The sequence below is a fragment of the Ctenocephalides felis genome, unplaced genomic scaffold, assembly GCF_003426905.1.
Source record: "Ctenocephalides felis isolate EL2017-DRISC unplaced genomic scaffold, ASM342690v1 CF-g0.4_SCAFFOLD_00845, whole genome shotgun sequence".
Classification (NCBI taxonomy): domain Eukaryota; kingdom Metazoa; phylum Arthropoda; class Insecta; order Siphonaptera; family Pulicidae; genus Ctenocephalides; species Ctenocephalides felis.
The window spans coordinates 4652887-4670653 of NW_020536999.1; the positions used below are offsets into that span (position 1 = coordinate 4652887).

Genomic DNA, 17767 nt, shown 5'->3' on the forward strand with positions numbered 1-17767 from the left:
TATTACTATACATCTAACGAAATCGGTTGATGAAGAGAAGAGCTAATTGGCGCTCAACAATATGTATATATATATATATCGTATATATAAAAATGGAGCTCTCTTTCAAATGTCCGAATAAAACTCGAAAACGGCTGAATCGATTTGGCCAGTCTTAGTCTTGAAAAATTCGTGCTAATCAGTAGGTTGTCGGAAAGGTGAGATATTATTTCAAAATCGCGTAGAAACTTTACATTTTTAATTTGAACATTTTTGTAGAAGCGCAATTTGAATAAAACAATTGACGGTGGCTAATACGTCAAATGTTAAACGTTTTTGACAGATGATGTTCAATTACGTTTAATAGGATGTGAATACGTGAATATTATTTAATTATGATTAAATTGTAGTGAGTAATTTTGTTTATAGTTTTATTTATATACAAAAACGTTATTAAACGGGCCGCAAGCGTTACTAGAAACTCAAAATATCAACTTTTTGGAAATGTTAATATGAAAATGCAATTTTTGCAAATCATATTTTTCTCAAACACGGTGCTCTGAAAGATCTCATTTGTATAATTATATACTCATTGGTATTTATGAAACATGTTCTAGGCTATATTATTTTTTATTTGTTATTTAAATTCAGAACATAAGTTTGGTATCGATCAAAGGGACATTTTGTCGAATAACATTATCCCAGCTATAATTTCCCAGAATTTATCGAAGAATAGATAGAAATATATGAAAGTCCGGGGTTAAAAAGGTCCACCACCGATATGTCAAAAACCAGTAAAGTTAAACATTATTTAACAACAATATTCGAAAGTAGAGGGAAAAAGATGTATAAAAAGCTATAACCTTGATTCTTATGACTTTGCTCTAAGGAGATAAACGGTCCTTTGAAAATCCATAATAAAAGTATTGTCTTCCGTTGGTAGTTTTATAGCATTAGTTAAAAGTGTAATTATTTTGTAAAATACCTTTAAAATTAAAATAAGACATTAAACCTGTTTGCCACCTTGCCGTACCAAATTACCCTGTCTATGGGGTAAAAAAGTCTAGGTAACAAATTTTTGGAAGGCATAAAAAAGCACATTTATACAATGATGAAGTAGCTGGCAGTTTTACTGAACGTAGTCAGATCATTGTTCGCTTGAAATGTGTTATTTGTTGTGATATAATTGGTTTGATTATTATAATATAATTCATATTTGCTCAAAGTCAAATTGGACCTTTGTGCCTCGCCCTGCTCTACATATAACTTTTATTAAATTTCTTTAATTCATCGAATGTTACTTGAAACTTTTCAAAAAGCATGTCAAAGAACAAATACTTAATTCATTTTCTATCTCTCCTCGCAGAAATTTGAAAATTTTGTATAAGCTCAGTAGTATTATTTACAATTATACACAAAATCCAGAATCAAAAAAAGAATCTGAAAAACTTGGAATGTAATCAAAGAGTCGAAAGACCAAAAAAGACTTGGAATGGATTATACCATGTTTTCTATAGAAAGTGTATAAAACTTCCAGACAAAATATAGACAAACTAATGGGGTTTATTGTTTTTATAATACCTCATTGTAAATAGCATTCAAACAACACATCCTTATACACTTAAAGTATGAAATATTTTTGATTCTCTAGAAACTGTTTGGAATATACCTTACTTAGCAAAACAACGTTTGTCGGGTCAACTAGTATGTATATATATATATATATATATATATATATATATATATATATATACATATATATATATATGTAAATCATTTTTTCAGTCCTTGTCCGATCTGTGGAGATAAAATCTCAGGATTCCATTACGGGATTTTCTCTTGTGAATCGTGCAAAGGATTTTTCAAAAGAACGGTGCAGAATAGAAAAAACTATGTTTGTCTCAGAGGTGCAACTTGCCCAGTGAGTGTTGCCACAAGAAAAAAGTGCCCAGCTTGCCGTTTCGATAAATGCCTACAACGAGGAATGAAACTAGAAGGTAAGGATATGAAACCAGTTGGTATTGGAATTTTGCCTTGAGGCAAGTTACATGAACTTCCCGATATGTTTAAATAATCGACTTAATCAATAAAAAATAATTTAATTTATGAGTGATTAAAAGATTCCAAGTGGATCTATTACACATAATTGAAAACGAACGAACACGTTAACTCTCGGAGTATTTTGTGAAAGAAATTTTCAAGTCAACAATTTTTATAATTGAACCAGTTTCCGTGGGACTTTAATGGTTTACTATGTTCAAGACCAAGTACACTATCGTTATACCAACTAAATCGTCTAATTTTAATTTTAACCAATGTCAAAAAAACTACTCATTTTCTCAAACTTTGATGATTTTTTAAAATTAAACTACTTGTCGTAAGGCCGTAATTTTACAGTAAGTTCTATAAGACCATGATATATATCTCCAAAAAAAAGTTTCATAAAAATCGGATTGATTTTTTTTTTCAACAGTTAATTACAAGTAAACGGCTCGGTAGATTTTTACCTAAAACTAATCAGCATCATTCCCAACTAATATCTTTCGAACAGTTTTTGATTTTTTAAAATCGGTTCGGTGGTTTGAGCTTAAATGTGGACGAAAAGTTTAACACTTGTTTTCAAATTACAAAGAAACGGCTCGGCAGATCTGACACACGAGAGTCGTCATTGAGATACATGAAATGGCTTTTAAATTTCTGAAATCGGTTCAGGCGTTTTTGAGAAAACGTCGATCAAATGTCTAATTTTGACAAATGCCAAAAAAACGATACCAATTTTTGCAAACTTTGGCGAATTTTTAAAGATAAACGAGTTGTCGTAGGGCCGTAATATTTTAGTATGATCTAGAAGACTATGGTATCTACCGTCAAAAAAATGATTAAAAAAAATCGTCGATTTTTTTTTAAACCTTATCACAAAAAAACGGCCCGGCCGATCTCTACCAAAAACTAATCAGCACGATTCCCAATCAATACCTTTCGAACGGTTTTTGAATTTTCAAGATCGATTCAGAACTGCGGGCTAAAACGTGGACGAAAATTTTTTCACTTTTCTGCTATTTATAAAGAAACGGCCCGGCCGATCGTCGTACAAAACTGACAAACAATAGTCCTCATCTAAGGTATCGCGATTGCCTTGAAAAAAAAATCAAAATGTCCAAAAATTTAAAGTATAAAAAAAATTTTTTTTTCAAAAAGTCAATTCTTCTCCAATATTTTAAAAATCTCAAAAATCTATTTTTTTCTAAGTTCTAAAAAAAATTGAATCTTTTTTTTTAAAAAAAAAAACATAATTTTTGGTATAGAAAGTTCCAACAATTTGCCTTAAGGCACGATGCCATCACTAATTATAAATTGACTAAAAAAATAAAGTTGGTGTAAAAACTAGTAGTAGTTTAAGAATCAGCATAACAGGTGCTTCAAAAGCATGAAAAATCCAAAAATAAACAATTTTTTTAACTTAAATATCTATTTAAGGGGTTACACCACTCTAGCAGTAAAAAAAACGTATGTTTTTGCCATTTTTTTTCGGACGGAAGGAAAAGTATTAAAATCATGATATTAAGGATAGTTATTTATTGTACTTTAAAGTAACAAAATAAAATATAATTGTAAAAAAAAAATGGTGGTACCACAGCCATTTCGGCGAGCCGCGTCAAAATCCATCATATATCATATATATGTTAATTTGTTCATCAATTATTAACAAATTACTATCCGTTTTATTTCGTTGAAATTCAACGATTTTGAGTAAAGTGCTCGCCAAACAAACAAAAATCGATATTTTTTAAATCTCTTGACAAGAGTCTGAAATAATATCTATTATTATTGGTTACGGCTTGCTCATGAATAAATAAATAAATAAATAAAAAATCCGCTATGATGGGCACTTTAAAATGTTATTTTAAATATGCTATTGAAAATTCGAATGAAAAAAAAATCAAATTGTTGCAGTTATTTTGCGTGCCGCGGAACGCCTCCAATTTGACGCGGCTCGTCGAAATGGCTGTGGTACCGTCGTTTTTAATTTTTTTCCCCAATTATATTTTATTTTGTTACTTTAAAGTACAATAAACTAGCTGTAAGTGGAATTCTGTCTTAAGGCAATTAGGGCATCGTGCCTTAAGGCAAATTGCTGGAACTTCCCGTACCAAAAATTATTATTTTTTTTAAAAACGATTAACATTTTTGAAAAAAATTTACTTCGAAAAAATAAGATTTTTGAGAAACTATAAATTGGACAAAAAATTACTTTTTTTTGAAAAAAAAAAATTTTTTTTTAATTTTTTTAAAAAAAAAATTTTTTTTATTTTTTTTTTTGAAAAAAAATGTTTTCTTTATTTTGACATATTTTGGAAGATCTGAACTTGTTTTTCAAAGCAATCGTACTGCTTTAACTGCATAGAGACAAAATATAAAGCGCGTAAGCGCGGCGTCGCTGTCTAACGGGTAAACATTGGTACGGAACCATAGAAAAATAAACAAAATTTAAACTTATTGTTAAAATCTCTATAAAATATCTGAAAATTTGATGTGCATATGTCTAATGATCATTTTTGACCGCCAAATGGCATTTTTTTTTACTTTTTTTGTTAGATCTCCGAAACCGCTAGACCTGCCTTTATGAAAATTTGATCAATTCTTTATCTTGTCAATACAAGTAAAATGTTTTTTGAATTATTAAAATCGGACGCTCCGTTCTCTTAAAACCTGAGTTACCGTTTTCGGCACTTTTTGCCCCGTATCTCCGGAACGGCTAGACCTGCCTTCGCCAAAAACTAATCAGCACGTCTCCTTATCAATACGAATCGAATGTTTTTTGATTTATTCAAATCGGTTGATCCGTGTTCCCGAAATCGTCGACGAAAATTTGTATCCGCACATACATACACACACATACATACATACATACACACACACACACACACACACACACACACACACACACACACACACATACATCCATTTTTTCTAAGGTATGCCAAAATGTTCAGAAACCTCTGAAACGTAAAGATATATAAAAATTTTCATTTTCGATTTTTTTGCGATTACTATAACTTACCCTACGGGAAGTTAATAAGTATCTTTAATAGCATGATTTTATTACATTTTCTTCCACCCGAAACAAAATGGCGAAAACATACGTTTTTTAGGCTGCTACAGTGGTGTAACCCCTTTAAGAGATTTTCATTTTGTTTTATTGGCGCCAGAGTAACATATTCAATTTTTATATTAGATATATTACTAAAAATCAGAGTGTGGTATTACCTCATCGAGGTGCATCAAATGACTTTTTTTTTTTAAATTGGTCCAGCCGTTTTTGAAAGAACGTCAATCTGTTCACAGTCACACACATACTTTTTCCTTAAATTCGGTCTCATTCGATTCAGAATGTCTCGAAACGTCCAAGAGAAAACACAAAATCACCAAATCAGATTTTTTTATAAAAACATAAACGTCTCCTTCGGCAAGTTAACAAAACCTTCTACTTTACCCAAAATTTCAACCTTATATCTATTATCCAGCGATTCGCGAAGACAGAACCCGCGGCGGCCGCAGCACCTACCAGTGCTCCTACGCCCCGGTGCCGCCTCATACATCCTCCCACAACTCGCAGCAGCAGCAACAGCAGACATCGATTTCGCCCCTGTCTTCCGGGGGCTCCGGACAGAATCCGATGGGGCCCCATCACCATTCTCACCACGGCCACCAGCAACAGTCGCCTCTGACTCCGGGGAGCCCTGCATTAGGAGAGCACCATGCCGGTGTCAAGAACGAGGCACAGGGCGGCGGAATACCGGCATTGTTACAGGTAATAATGGACATATATTGATATGAAAACAAAAAATCATCAATCGATAATCAAACCAAAATCAAATCAATCAATACGTAATCAAAAACATATTAAAATGATTGTAAATACTAGGGAATGCAATACCGATGAAAAATTTCATTACTGGTATTTCGGTAATTTTTCATTTTAAAACCGGAATACCGGTAAATTACCGGTATTTTTATTATCCTTAAACAAACGTAAACAAAATTGAAAGTTATTAGTACAAATATAAAAAAATGTATATACAACTACAACTATATTCAACTAAACAATAAAAACAATAAAATAAAACAATAATTTTTTTTTTATGATAATTTAACAACATTATATCCAATTTAATTAATTCATTATCCCTTTCGAAAAATTCACAAAAGATCATATTACATTATTATAATAAATTGTACTGTCTGTATCCGATGTGTTAAATTAGCATAATCTCCAAAAATATTTTTTTTACATTTATTTAAGATCGCATACTTTGTCGAGATAAATAATAAGTTACTAGAATTGTTGAGTATTGTTATTTAAAACAATGCGATGGTTCTATAGAATTGTCAAACTTGGAAACGTTTTCAAAAAATAATATTTTATAATTGTAATAAGAAGCAAAAATATTTAGTAATTATCATTATTATTATGTATAAAGTTAGAAAAAAATAAATATCACGCAGAGGTAATCTGTATGATATAAAATATTTTGGCGCAAATATCACTTAAAAAACTGTTACATTTTTACATAAGATGTTACAAACACCATTATCTATCAGTCCAATTTTATTTATTGTAACACGATATGAAGCCCTTTGGAAAGCAATAAATATTCAGTTTAATGACGAGTTGAGATAATATTTGACATTTGTTTATCCTATAGAATCACTTGAAGATATAGCTGTTTATGCGATTATGGCATTTAAAGATAAATTTGTTCCGAGAAATTTAAACTTTAATGTATCATGTATCAAATAGCGCTTATGTAAAAATACCGAAAATATCGGTATTTTTGGAGTAAATACCGGTAAAAATACCGCCAAAAAATCGGACGGTTTACCGGTAATTCGGTATACCGCTATATCGGTAATGCATTCCCTAGTAAATACTATCTATTATAACTTATAAAATAAATATATACAGTTATCAATAAAGTATTTTACAATTGGTCCTTCACAAGGCAATCAATCAAAACAACATCCAAAAAAACAATAACATAATATTAATTGACACATGTAATGCTTTTTAACTTCCCGTAGGGTAGTTATAGTAATGGGCCGAAAATCGGAAAATGACAATTTTTGCACTTCTTCACGTTTTGAAGGTTTCTGAACATTTTTAAGGGGTATACCTCAGAAACTAAATGGATGTGTGTGTGGAAGTATTTTCCCAAGACTGTATGTCTTGCAGAACTTGTTTAACTAGTTGGTTTGTTATTTAGCCTTGAGGCGAGTTACATGAACTTCCCGATATGTTTAAATAATCTATTTAATCAATAAAAAATAAATCAATTTATAAGCGATTAAAAGTATTCCGAGTGGAATTATTTCTCATAATTAAAAACGAACGAACATGTTAACTCGGAGTATTTTCTAAAAGCAAATTTTCACAAATCAATAATTTTAATTAATTAATAATTGTAATTGAACCAGTTTCCGTAGGACTTTAATGGTTTAGTATGTTGATTAAGACCAAGTACTCTATTGTTATACCAAGTAGATCATCTAATTTTAATTTTAACAAACATCAAAAAACTACTCATTTTCTCAAATTTTGATGAACTTTTAAAATTAAACTACTTGTCGTAAGGCCGTAATATTACAGTAAGTTCTATAAGACCATGATCTATATCGCCAAAAAAAGTTCCATAAAAATCGGCTTAAAATTTTATTTTAACAGTTAATTACAAGAAAACGGCTCGGTAGATTTTCACCTAAAACTAATCAGTACCATTCCCAACTAATATCTTTCGAACAGTTTTTGATTTTTTAAAATCGATTCGGCAGTTTGAGCTTAAATGTGGACGAAGAGTTTAAAACTTTTTTTCAAATTACAAAGAAACGGCTCGGCCGATCGCTGCACAAAATTGAGAAAAGAAAATCCACATTAAAATACATCGATTGGCTTTTAAATTTATGCAATCGGTTCAAGCGTTTTTGTGCAAACGTCGATGAAAGTTCTAATTTTGACAAACGTCAAAAAATGACGCTAATTTTTGCAAACTTTGGCGATTCTTTAAAATTAAACTACTTGTCGTAGTACCGTAATATTTCAGTATGATCTATAAGACTATGGTATTACCGTCAAAACAAAAATTATGAAAATCGTCGGAATTTTTTTTTAATACTCTATTACAAGAAAACGGCCCAGCCGATCTTTACCAAAAACTAATCAGGTCGATTCCCAACCAATATGTTTCGAACAGTTTTTGAATTTTCATAATCGATTCAGAATTTCGGCCTAAAACGTGGACGTAAAATTTTTCACTTTTCTGCGATTTACAAAGAAACGGCTCGCCCGATCGTCGTACAAAAGTTAGAAACGCTAGTCCTCATCGAGATACATCGAATGAGTTTTAAATTTTTGAAATCGGTCCAGCCGTTTTTGAGAAAACGTCGATTTACGGCAAAAATCTGTTCACACACACACACACATATTTTTCCCAAATGTTGGTCTCATTCGATTCAGAATGGCTTGAAACGTCGAGAAAACATAAAATTAGCAATTCGGATTTTTTGATGAAAACATAAACTATACTATACCAAAAATTTGTTAAGACAGGCAGAAAGTTCTTTGAATCATACAAATCGGACGCTTAGTTCTCTCAAAAACTGCCATATTTTGCACATTTAGCTCTGTATCTCCGAAACCACTGGACCTGCCTTTGCCAAAAACTAATCACCCCTTCTCCGCGTCATTACGAATTGAATGTTTTTGGAACCATTCAAATCGGATACTCCGTTCTCTCAAAAATTAGATTTCTATTTTCTGCACTCTTTGCTCTTTATCTCCGTAACTGCTGGACCTGCCTTTGCCAAAAACTAATCAGCACATCTCCCTATCAATAGGGATCGAATGTTTTTTAAACCATTCAAAACGGTTGATCCGTACGCCCGAAAAGGTGGACGAAAAATTGTATCCATACATATATATATACACACACACATCCATTTTTTCTGAAGTATGCCAAAATGTTCAGAAACCTTCAAAACGTCGAGAAATGTAAAAATTTTCAATTTCGGTTTTTGGACGATTACAATAACTTACCCTACGAGAAGTTAAAAAATAATTGCCTAATTTACACAAAATTGAAAAAGTGCTCCAGTATAGTCACAGTCTAAACTTGCATTTGCAAATAATTCTGTGCGACATTTTCACTTATGCTGTGCTTAGCTTGGCGACATTTTCACATTTTTCAATAGTTTTCACAAAATTGGAAAAGTTTCCAGTACATAAGCAGTCTAAACGCACTTGGGTAAACACTTGTACCAGAGTGGCGATTAGACTGTGCTTAGCCTGGGTAATTTTTTGAATTTCTAATCCAAAATTACAAAAATATTTTATGGAAAATAAAAAAAGATGTAATAATTTTTTATCCTCAAAAGCAATTGTTTTGTCAATACCAGGAGAAAGTTTTTTAGATCATTCAAATCGGACGCTTATCATGTAATGCTTTTTTCAATTTGTTCAGGAAATTATGGATGTGGAGCATCTGTGGCAGTACAATGAATCTGAAATCAACAAATTCACGTCCAGAAATTCATCATCATCATCGACATCGTCATCAACAGCTTCCAGTTTAGCAACGAATCCTTTACTTGCTCGAGCTGGAATTACAGGAGACGACTCGAATCCTGATTTCTTGGCCAACTTGTGCAATATAGCAGATCATAGACTGTACAAAATTGTTAAATGGTGCAAGAGCTTACCACTGTTCAAAAACATATCGGTAAACACCACTACCACTATATATATATACCCAAAATTAAAATCCAGTTATCTAAATTAATTTTTCTCTAGATCGATGACCAAATATGTCTCCTGATAAATTCTTGGTGCGAGCTGTTGCTCTTCTCCTGTTGTTATCGATCCATGGTATCTCCTGGTGAAATCAGGGTATCCCTTGGCAAGTCGATTAGTTTGGAAGAGGCGAGGCATAGTGGCTTACAAGCTTGTATCGAACGTATGCTGAATCTTACTGAACATTTGAGACGATTGAGGGTTGATCGGTACGAGTACGTGGCTATGAAGGTTATTGTACTGTTGACATCAGGTAAGGAGAAATAGAGAAACACAATTATATATATATATATATATATATATATATATATATTCAATAGATAAGTCCTGGATTTTTTCAATATATTGATTGTTTCTTTTCCGAACAGTAAATCCAATAATAAAAAACAATTTGTTTTTTGAAGATGTTTAATACGACGTTTCGGAACTAGGTACGTTCCATCATCAGGTTTATTCTGTCAAATACAATGTTTTTTAAAAATATTGATTAACATTAATTAATGATGGTCAATACAGATTAATTAGAAAAAATTTTTTTATAAAGGAATGGATTATGTACCGGGGTAAAGAGTAATATATGTATATATATATATACATATATATATATATATATACATATATATACATATATATATATATATATATATATATATATATTAACAAAGTCTAATAATCGGGCATAACATCAATAAAAAACATGAATTTCTTTCAAAAATTTATTTTAAATCCATACGTTTCGGCTATAATCCTAGCCTTCATTCAGTGGAAACTAAAAATAAAATTAAAAACTAAAACAATTGAATTGGAGTGAAAATAAAAAATAAAATAGTAAATAGTACTTACAATTAGTAGATCTTAGTGTTAAATTGGAAGATTTTAACAATCCATGGTATCAGGATATGGTAATGCACTACACTATGCATTATAAACATTAAACTTGTGATTACACAATATTTTCACAAAATACTAATTTAAAAAATCACAATTGGATAATGTGTTGTTCGTACCTTTTGAATAAAATGGACAATTCCACAGTGCAAAACGATTTACCTGACTCAGAAACTTATTCTGGTATTCAAACTACATTCAAATATTGTTGTTAAAAAATTTCTAACTTTACTTGTTTTTGAGATATTTGCACTGGATCTTTTTACCCACGAAATTTTAAGCTCCGCTCTCCCCTAATGTTTTTTTTTGACTATATATTCAATTTTCGCCAGAAGCAAAATTATAAAATATTTTTTAACCGAAAAACAATAAGATTGTCATTCGAAAGTGACAAATGAGTACAAGTCTTTGAGATCCCCGACGTGAAAAGCGCGACTCGCGCTTGAAAATATTTAATATCTTTCGATGTAACAAAGTCTCCAACAAATTGTAAAAATAATTTTGTTGCAGAGAAAAAAAGAAAAAAAAAAGTTTTTTTGTGGATCGATTCAAGTTGGGGTAAGGCTGCGTAAAACCTTTGTAAATATTTAAGGGTCGTTATTGTTAAGAAAATTGCAAGAACAAAAAAAAATTTTGTAATCATTACAAAGTTCACTTCAATATAAGTGTAACAAAAAAAAAATATTACTGATCCGATCAGCACATCCGGAGATAATTAATTTACCGCAGATGATGTTCATAGAAATTGAGCAATAAATCGATATTTCAATCGTAAATATTTACGTAAAAAAATTTTTTTCAGCAAAATCCTGAAATACGTGTCAAATGCTTTTATGAATAGTATCTGTAAACAAATTTTCAGACAATTCTAAAATGTCAAGGTTAATTGGTGTTCGGTTTGTAAAAGAATGACCCATATATATATTATTATATATTTATATTTTTGTTTCCAGATACATCAGAATTAAGAGAGCCTGAAAAAGTAAGAGCGTCTCAAGAAAAGGCTCTTCAAGCTTTACAAGCATACACTTTATCTCATTACCCGCACAGTCCTGCCAAATTTGGAGAACTCTTGCTAAGGATTCCCGAATTGCAAAGAACTTGCCAGGTAACAACACATTTAGAGATCAAAATGAGAGTTTTTTAATATTTACTAGATGACCCGACAGACGTTGTCCTGTACCCATGTCTACATTTTTTTAAATATAATATACTAATATTTACCGTTTACCTAAAAATAATAATTATTGTTTATTTAAATTACTCTTCACGCAAAAATGCATATGCATTGTACAAAATGAGCGATGTTATATGTAGAACTGCTTTAAATAAAATGATGTGTCTCAATTCCCACACTATATTGGAAATTGAAGTCTTTTAAACGGTATAACATAACTATAATCATAACATAACACTGGTACTTCATGTTGGATTAAATTAATTTAATTTTTTATTATTTAAGATATCCAAAATTGCATCTTAAACTTCTCCTAATCGATATCGTGAGGGCCGAATTGTATGTATTCATCCTTACTTTGCCATTTGCTGTTATAAAGTGAAAAATATTGTGTAAAGATTAGTAAAAGATACAAAGAAATTATATATTGAAAAAAAACTATATTGAAAATTTAATATCCGAATCTTGTGTTGGCGCCCCCTAAGGCGTGCGCTCGTACTTTTCGCATGCATCGCATTAAAGGTGGAACCGGCCCAGATTAATACTTAATTTCATATTTTAATTTAATTAATTTGTCATATCCTGCTCATATGTGTATCATTCAATCTGCCGTACATATACTGTATTTTATATTATTTTAATTTCTGGCACGTCTCAGCTGCTTTACGGCAATAATAATGTAGACATTTCATTTTTCTTATTCATGAATTTATTATACATATTCTATATTGTCTAGGTTCATAAGTAAATTGAAATTTTTGGCAGATGATAGTTTTTATTTGTTTTCAATGCACGCAATGACATGTCGTTTATTACAATTTTTTCCATTTATTTCTACAATATTGCACATACATCCCAGTGCTTTATATTCACATACATCCTAGAACATTTCCTCAACAAATTTCAGAATGATTTATCAAAATCCGCATAATCGTTTAGGAGTATACAGTGAGTGTTTGTAATTTAATATGAACTTTATATAGTAGCAATAGCGCTCAAATTGATTTTACGTTTTAGTTAGAAAACGTTTGTATGAGAAAAAGAAAAGGGCTGTGTTTAGGGTTTTCCCGGCAATTATTCGATTTTTTGTCGCCGTAAGAACCATTTTTGGACATCAACGAACATTTCAAACTTAACCTAGGTTGAAAATTAGCAAACCTATTAAAAGCTAGTCGACTTGAAAATATAATACACGACTACTTGTTTTCTAAAAATACTAAATACAACCGAGTTTAGTTCATTCAAATTTTATCTTGAGGCATAATTACACTTATAACTAGTTTATATATTTAATAATAAATTTATTTATTTGTTTTTAGGTCGGCAAAGAAATGCTAACCATAAAATCAAAGGACGGTGAAGGACCCAGTTTCAATCTTCTCATGGAATTGTTGAGGGGCGAACATTGATATTAAAAGTAATTATGAAAACATGAAGGTATATATGGAATTTTATACATATATACATACATATATATATATATATATATATATATATATATATATATATATAAATGTATTCTTTGAAAAGTACTTAGAGAGATTTTCTTCCCTTCGGCTACAACTAGACTTTTGTATTATATATATATATATATATATATATATATATACAAATATATTAATAAAAGATGAATTTATTAATAATTAAGTATAAATAAAGCATATATATACATATGATTTAAATAAATAAATGCAAAACTGGAGACTGAGCGACTGTGAGTCGCCTAATATTAAATACTTAATGAAAAAACGAAATTTTTTAACATATTAATGACAATGTATAATAAATTATAATGTATATACATATACATATATATATATATATATATATATATATATACATATATCATGTATATGTATATACAATTCGTAATACTTATTAAAAATAAGATTATATATTTTTTGCGTACTTTAATTAAACAAAAATTGTAGAACAATGTGGGAATAACTCGATTAGGCTTTAAATATATAAAACCCAAAATGCTTAATATTTTTGTACTATCGTATTAAAAAAAAAATAACATGCGCACTTTAATAATTACTATCACACGACTACTACTTATCATATGAAAAAAAATTGCAAGACTGATCGAAACACATTTGTATTAATATTAAAGCACACGGTGTCTACTTTAAATAATTACGTAAAAAGACTTTAATAAAATATTGGCCAAACTTTTGTACGTCGAAAAGTGCCTTTTATGTATATACCATAGATAAATATCATAGATCGATCGATTTTAGTTCTTTCAGCATATCATAGATGGCGCCACCGACCGTAGCACGTAAATTAACCCTTAGGTTCAATTCTAGGATACGATTTATTTAAATATATTATATTGAAAAGATAAACCTGATTAATTTGACTAAATGAAATGAAAACAAAATATACGCGTGTAAAATATATTTTCAACAAAATTATAAATATGTTGTAAAAAATTTGAACTTTTTTTTTATTCAAAAAAGACATATTCCAATATATAAAATTAGTAGTTAAACAATTAAAGTACGTGTACTATATATTTAGAGAAACTGTTGTGTTTTTAAAACGAACGCTGAAATAAATAAATTTATATTCATTTATAATTTGAAGCACACCAGCGCCATCTGTGATATGCTGAAAACACTAATATGCAGTAAAGCGCATTTGTTCTAAGTTTACCTCCCATGATATATACATACAATTTTTTGATTGTTTTTTTTCTTAACTAAAAGTTATTCGATGGATTTTAAATGATTTCAGAAAATTAGATTTATTGTTTAGACAAAATTAATTATAAGGTTATTATAATTTTTTAATTATTGTCTAATGGAATTTTACGATAATAAATAATATCCATCGAATAATCCACAATTTTACAAAATATTTGTAAATAAAACTTTAAAATTTTTTTTTTTACTAAAAAAATCTTTTTACTATTTTTTCCCCCGTACGCAAATATGTGATGACTTAGTTTCTAATTTTAATAAGTGTCTTATTAAATTTATATTTTTTAATAATAAATTTTCTACGATTGTAAAAAAATTTATAGTTGTCGTTAATTATGTTAATAAGAACGAAATGTGGTTTCTTTGTAATTTTTGTTTTGTAAATATGCAATTATGATGAATTTTTTTGTTTTTAATTCTATTCGTATTTTATAATTTTTATTCCATTTACATATATATTTATATATAGAGAGAGAATCGATCGTGGACGAAGGATATGAAATTTGGAAATATATTGAAAATAATAATACAAAGATAATAATAAATAGATGTAGGTGTTTAACGTAACGTGAACGTAACAGTTACGTAACATGATCTTTATTTGAAAAGAATATTAAATATAAAAATAATTTTTATAAGTCAATCTTATGAAAATTAATTTGAAATGATTATTTTTTATATAATAATGCATTAAAAAAAAGTTTTAAACATTTCTAGACGATTTACAACATTTTCAGGTAAAATAAAACATATTTTGACAAAATACAACATTTCTAGATGGTTTACAGCATTTTCAGACGACTTGTGATATTTTTTAGAGGAATTGCAACATTTTCAGACAATTTATAACAATTTCAGACTACTTACAACATTTTTATTCGATTTTTAACATCTTCAGATAATTTACAAGATTTTCACACAACTCACAACATTTACAGACAAAATACAACATTTCTGAATGATTTACAATATTTTCAGACGATTCGCAACATTTTTAGTTGATTTACAACATTTTTAGTAGATTTTCAACATTTTCAGATAATTTACAAGATTTTCAGACAACTCATAACAGATTCTGACAAAATACAACATTCCAAGATGATTTATAACATTTTTAGACAATTTACAACATTTTCAGACGAAATACAACATTTTCAGACAATTTTCAACATTTTCAGAGAACTTACAGACAATTTATAACATTTTCAGACAACTTGCAATATTTTCAGACAATTTTCAACATTTTCAGACAACTTACAGATAATTTACAACATGTTCAGATAATTTGCAATATTTTCAGACAATTTGCAAAATTTTCACACAATTTACAACATTTTCAGATGGTTTACAACATTTTTACACAACTTACAATATTTTCAGACGACTTACAACATTTTCAGACAATTCAGAACATTTTAAGACGATTTACAACAATTTCAGACATCTTACAACATTTCCAGATAAGATACAACATTTCTGCATGATTTACAACATTTTCAGACAAAATACAACAATTTTAGACCATTTACAACATTTTCAAACGATGTACAACATTTTCAGAATTTCAGTACAACTTATAACATTTTCAAATAATTAACAATATTTTTAGACGAATTACAAAAATTTCAGATAACTTACAATATTTTCAGACAACTTACAATATTTTTAGACAACTCACAACATTTTCAGACAACTCAGAACATTTTCACACAATTTAAAACATTTTCAAACAATTTATAACATTCTCAGACAACTTACAACGTTTTCAGATAATTCCCAAAATTTTCAGACGACTCACAACATTTTTAGACAATTTGCAACATTTTAAGACGATTTACAACAATTTCAGACAACTTACAACATTTTCAGATAATTTACAACATTTTTTGTAAATTTTCAAAATTTTCGGACGACTGAACATTTTCAGACGACTCACAACATTTTTTTTGTCGATTTTCAAAATTTTCAGACAACTCACAGAATTTTTTTGTCGATTTTCATCATTTTCTGAAGACTCACAACATTTTTTTTTGTCAATTTTCAACATTTTCAGAAGACTCACAACATTTTAAGACGACTCACAGAATTTCCAGACGACTCACAACATTTTTTTTGTCGATTTTCAAAATTTTCAGACTACTCACAGAATTTCCGGATGACTCACAATATTTTCGGACGACCCACAACATTTTTTTTGACGATTTTCAAAATTTTAAGACGACCCACAACATTTTTTTTGTCGATTTTCAAAATTTTCAGACGACTCACAACATTTTCAAGTAACTTACAACATTTTTAGTCGTTTTTCAAAATTTTCAGACAACTTACAACATTTTCAGACGGCCCTCAAAATTTTTAGACAACTTACAACATTTTCAGACAATTAACAATATTTTCAGACAACTCACAACATTTTCAGATAATTTACAACATTTTCAGACAAATCACAACATTTTTAAACAATCTACAACACTCTAAAACAATCTACAACATCATAAAACAATCTACAACATACTAAAACAATCTACAAACATCTTAAAAAAAATTTTTTATCCTTGTTGGAAATCGCCTAAGAAGTTTTGCTTCAATTTTTTTTCGAGTTTATTGAAATTTCAATATATTTCCTTTTTTGGGGTGAAAGTACACGATCGATACTTTTTTGAAAAAATAAAATTTCATTAAAAAAAGTAATAAAACGAATCATATAAAAAATCACCAAAAATATTAGAAGGTGACGGGATTTTAAAAAAGTGAAAAAGATGATTTAAATAAATACAAAAATATATATAAATATATATATCTAGGGTAAATGAAATCTGCTAAAGGCGATATATATATAATATATATATATATATATATATATATAAATATGCATTTAGCAGAAACTAGTTATTTAAACATACAGGCAATTCCATTAATTTTAAGTATAGTTGAGATTTGTATATATTTTGTTAACAAAAGAAAAACCATCACAAATTAATTTATTTAAGACAATATTTTTTCAACAGTATTCCCATTATTTTTTTCAAAAAAAAACTTGTACTTACTTCTCAAAATCATCATCGCTACTTAAATAAACAATTGCAATATATTTAATATAAGTTTATATATATAAGATTTAATTTTTTATTATCCATTATAAAGATTTTTCCATCCATCCACAATATAGTT

The 17767-nt window shown here is 29.1% G+C and overlaps 1 protein-coding gene and 1 pseudogene across 1 annotated transcript in view; both read left to right on the plus strand.

The window, feature by feature from the left end:
* LOC113370469 (nuclear hormone receptor FTZ-F1 beta-like) overlaps positions 1-13297 on the plus strand; it is a 17663-nt gene extending 4366 nt beyond the window's left edge. Inside the window, exons 2-7 of the mRNA XM_026611144.1 lie at positions 1765-1976; positions 5505-5703; positions 9482-9752; positions 9824-10076; positions 11665-11819; positions 13208-13297. Of these exons, the coding sequence (XP_026466929.1) occupies positions 1765-1976; positions 5505-5703; positions 9482-9752; positions 9824-10076; positions 11665-11819; positions 13208-13297 (1180 nt within the window). The remainder of the gene's footprint in view (positions 1-1764; positions 1977-5504; positions 5704-9481; positions 9753-9823; positions 10077-11664; positions 11820-13207) is intronic.
* An 853-nt stretch (positions 13298-14150) lies between these two features.
* Positions 14151-17767, plus strand: part of LOC113370480 — a 15024-nt pseudogene continuing 11407 nt past the window's right edge.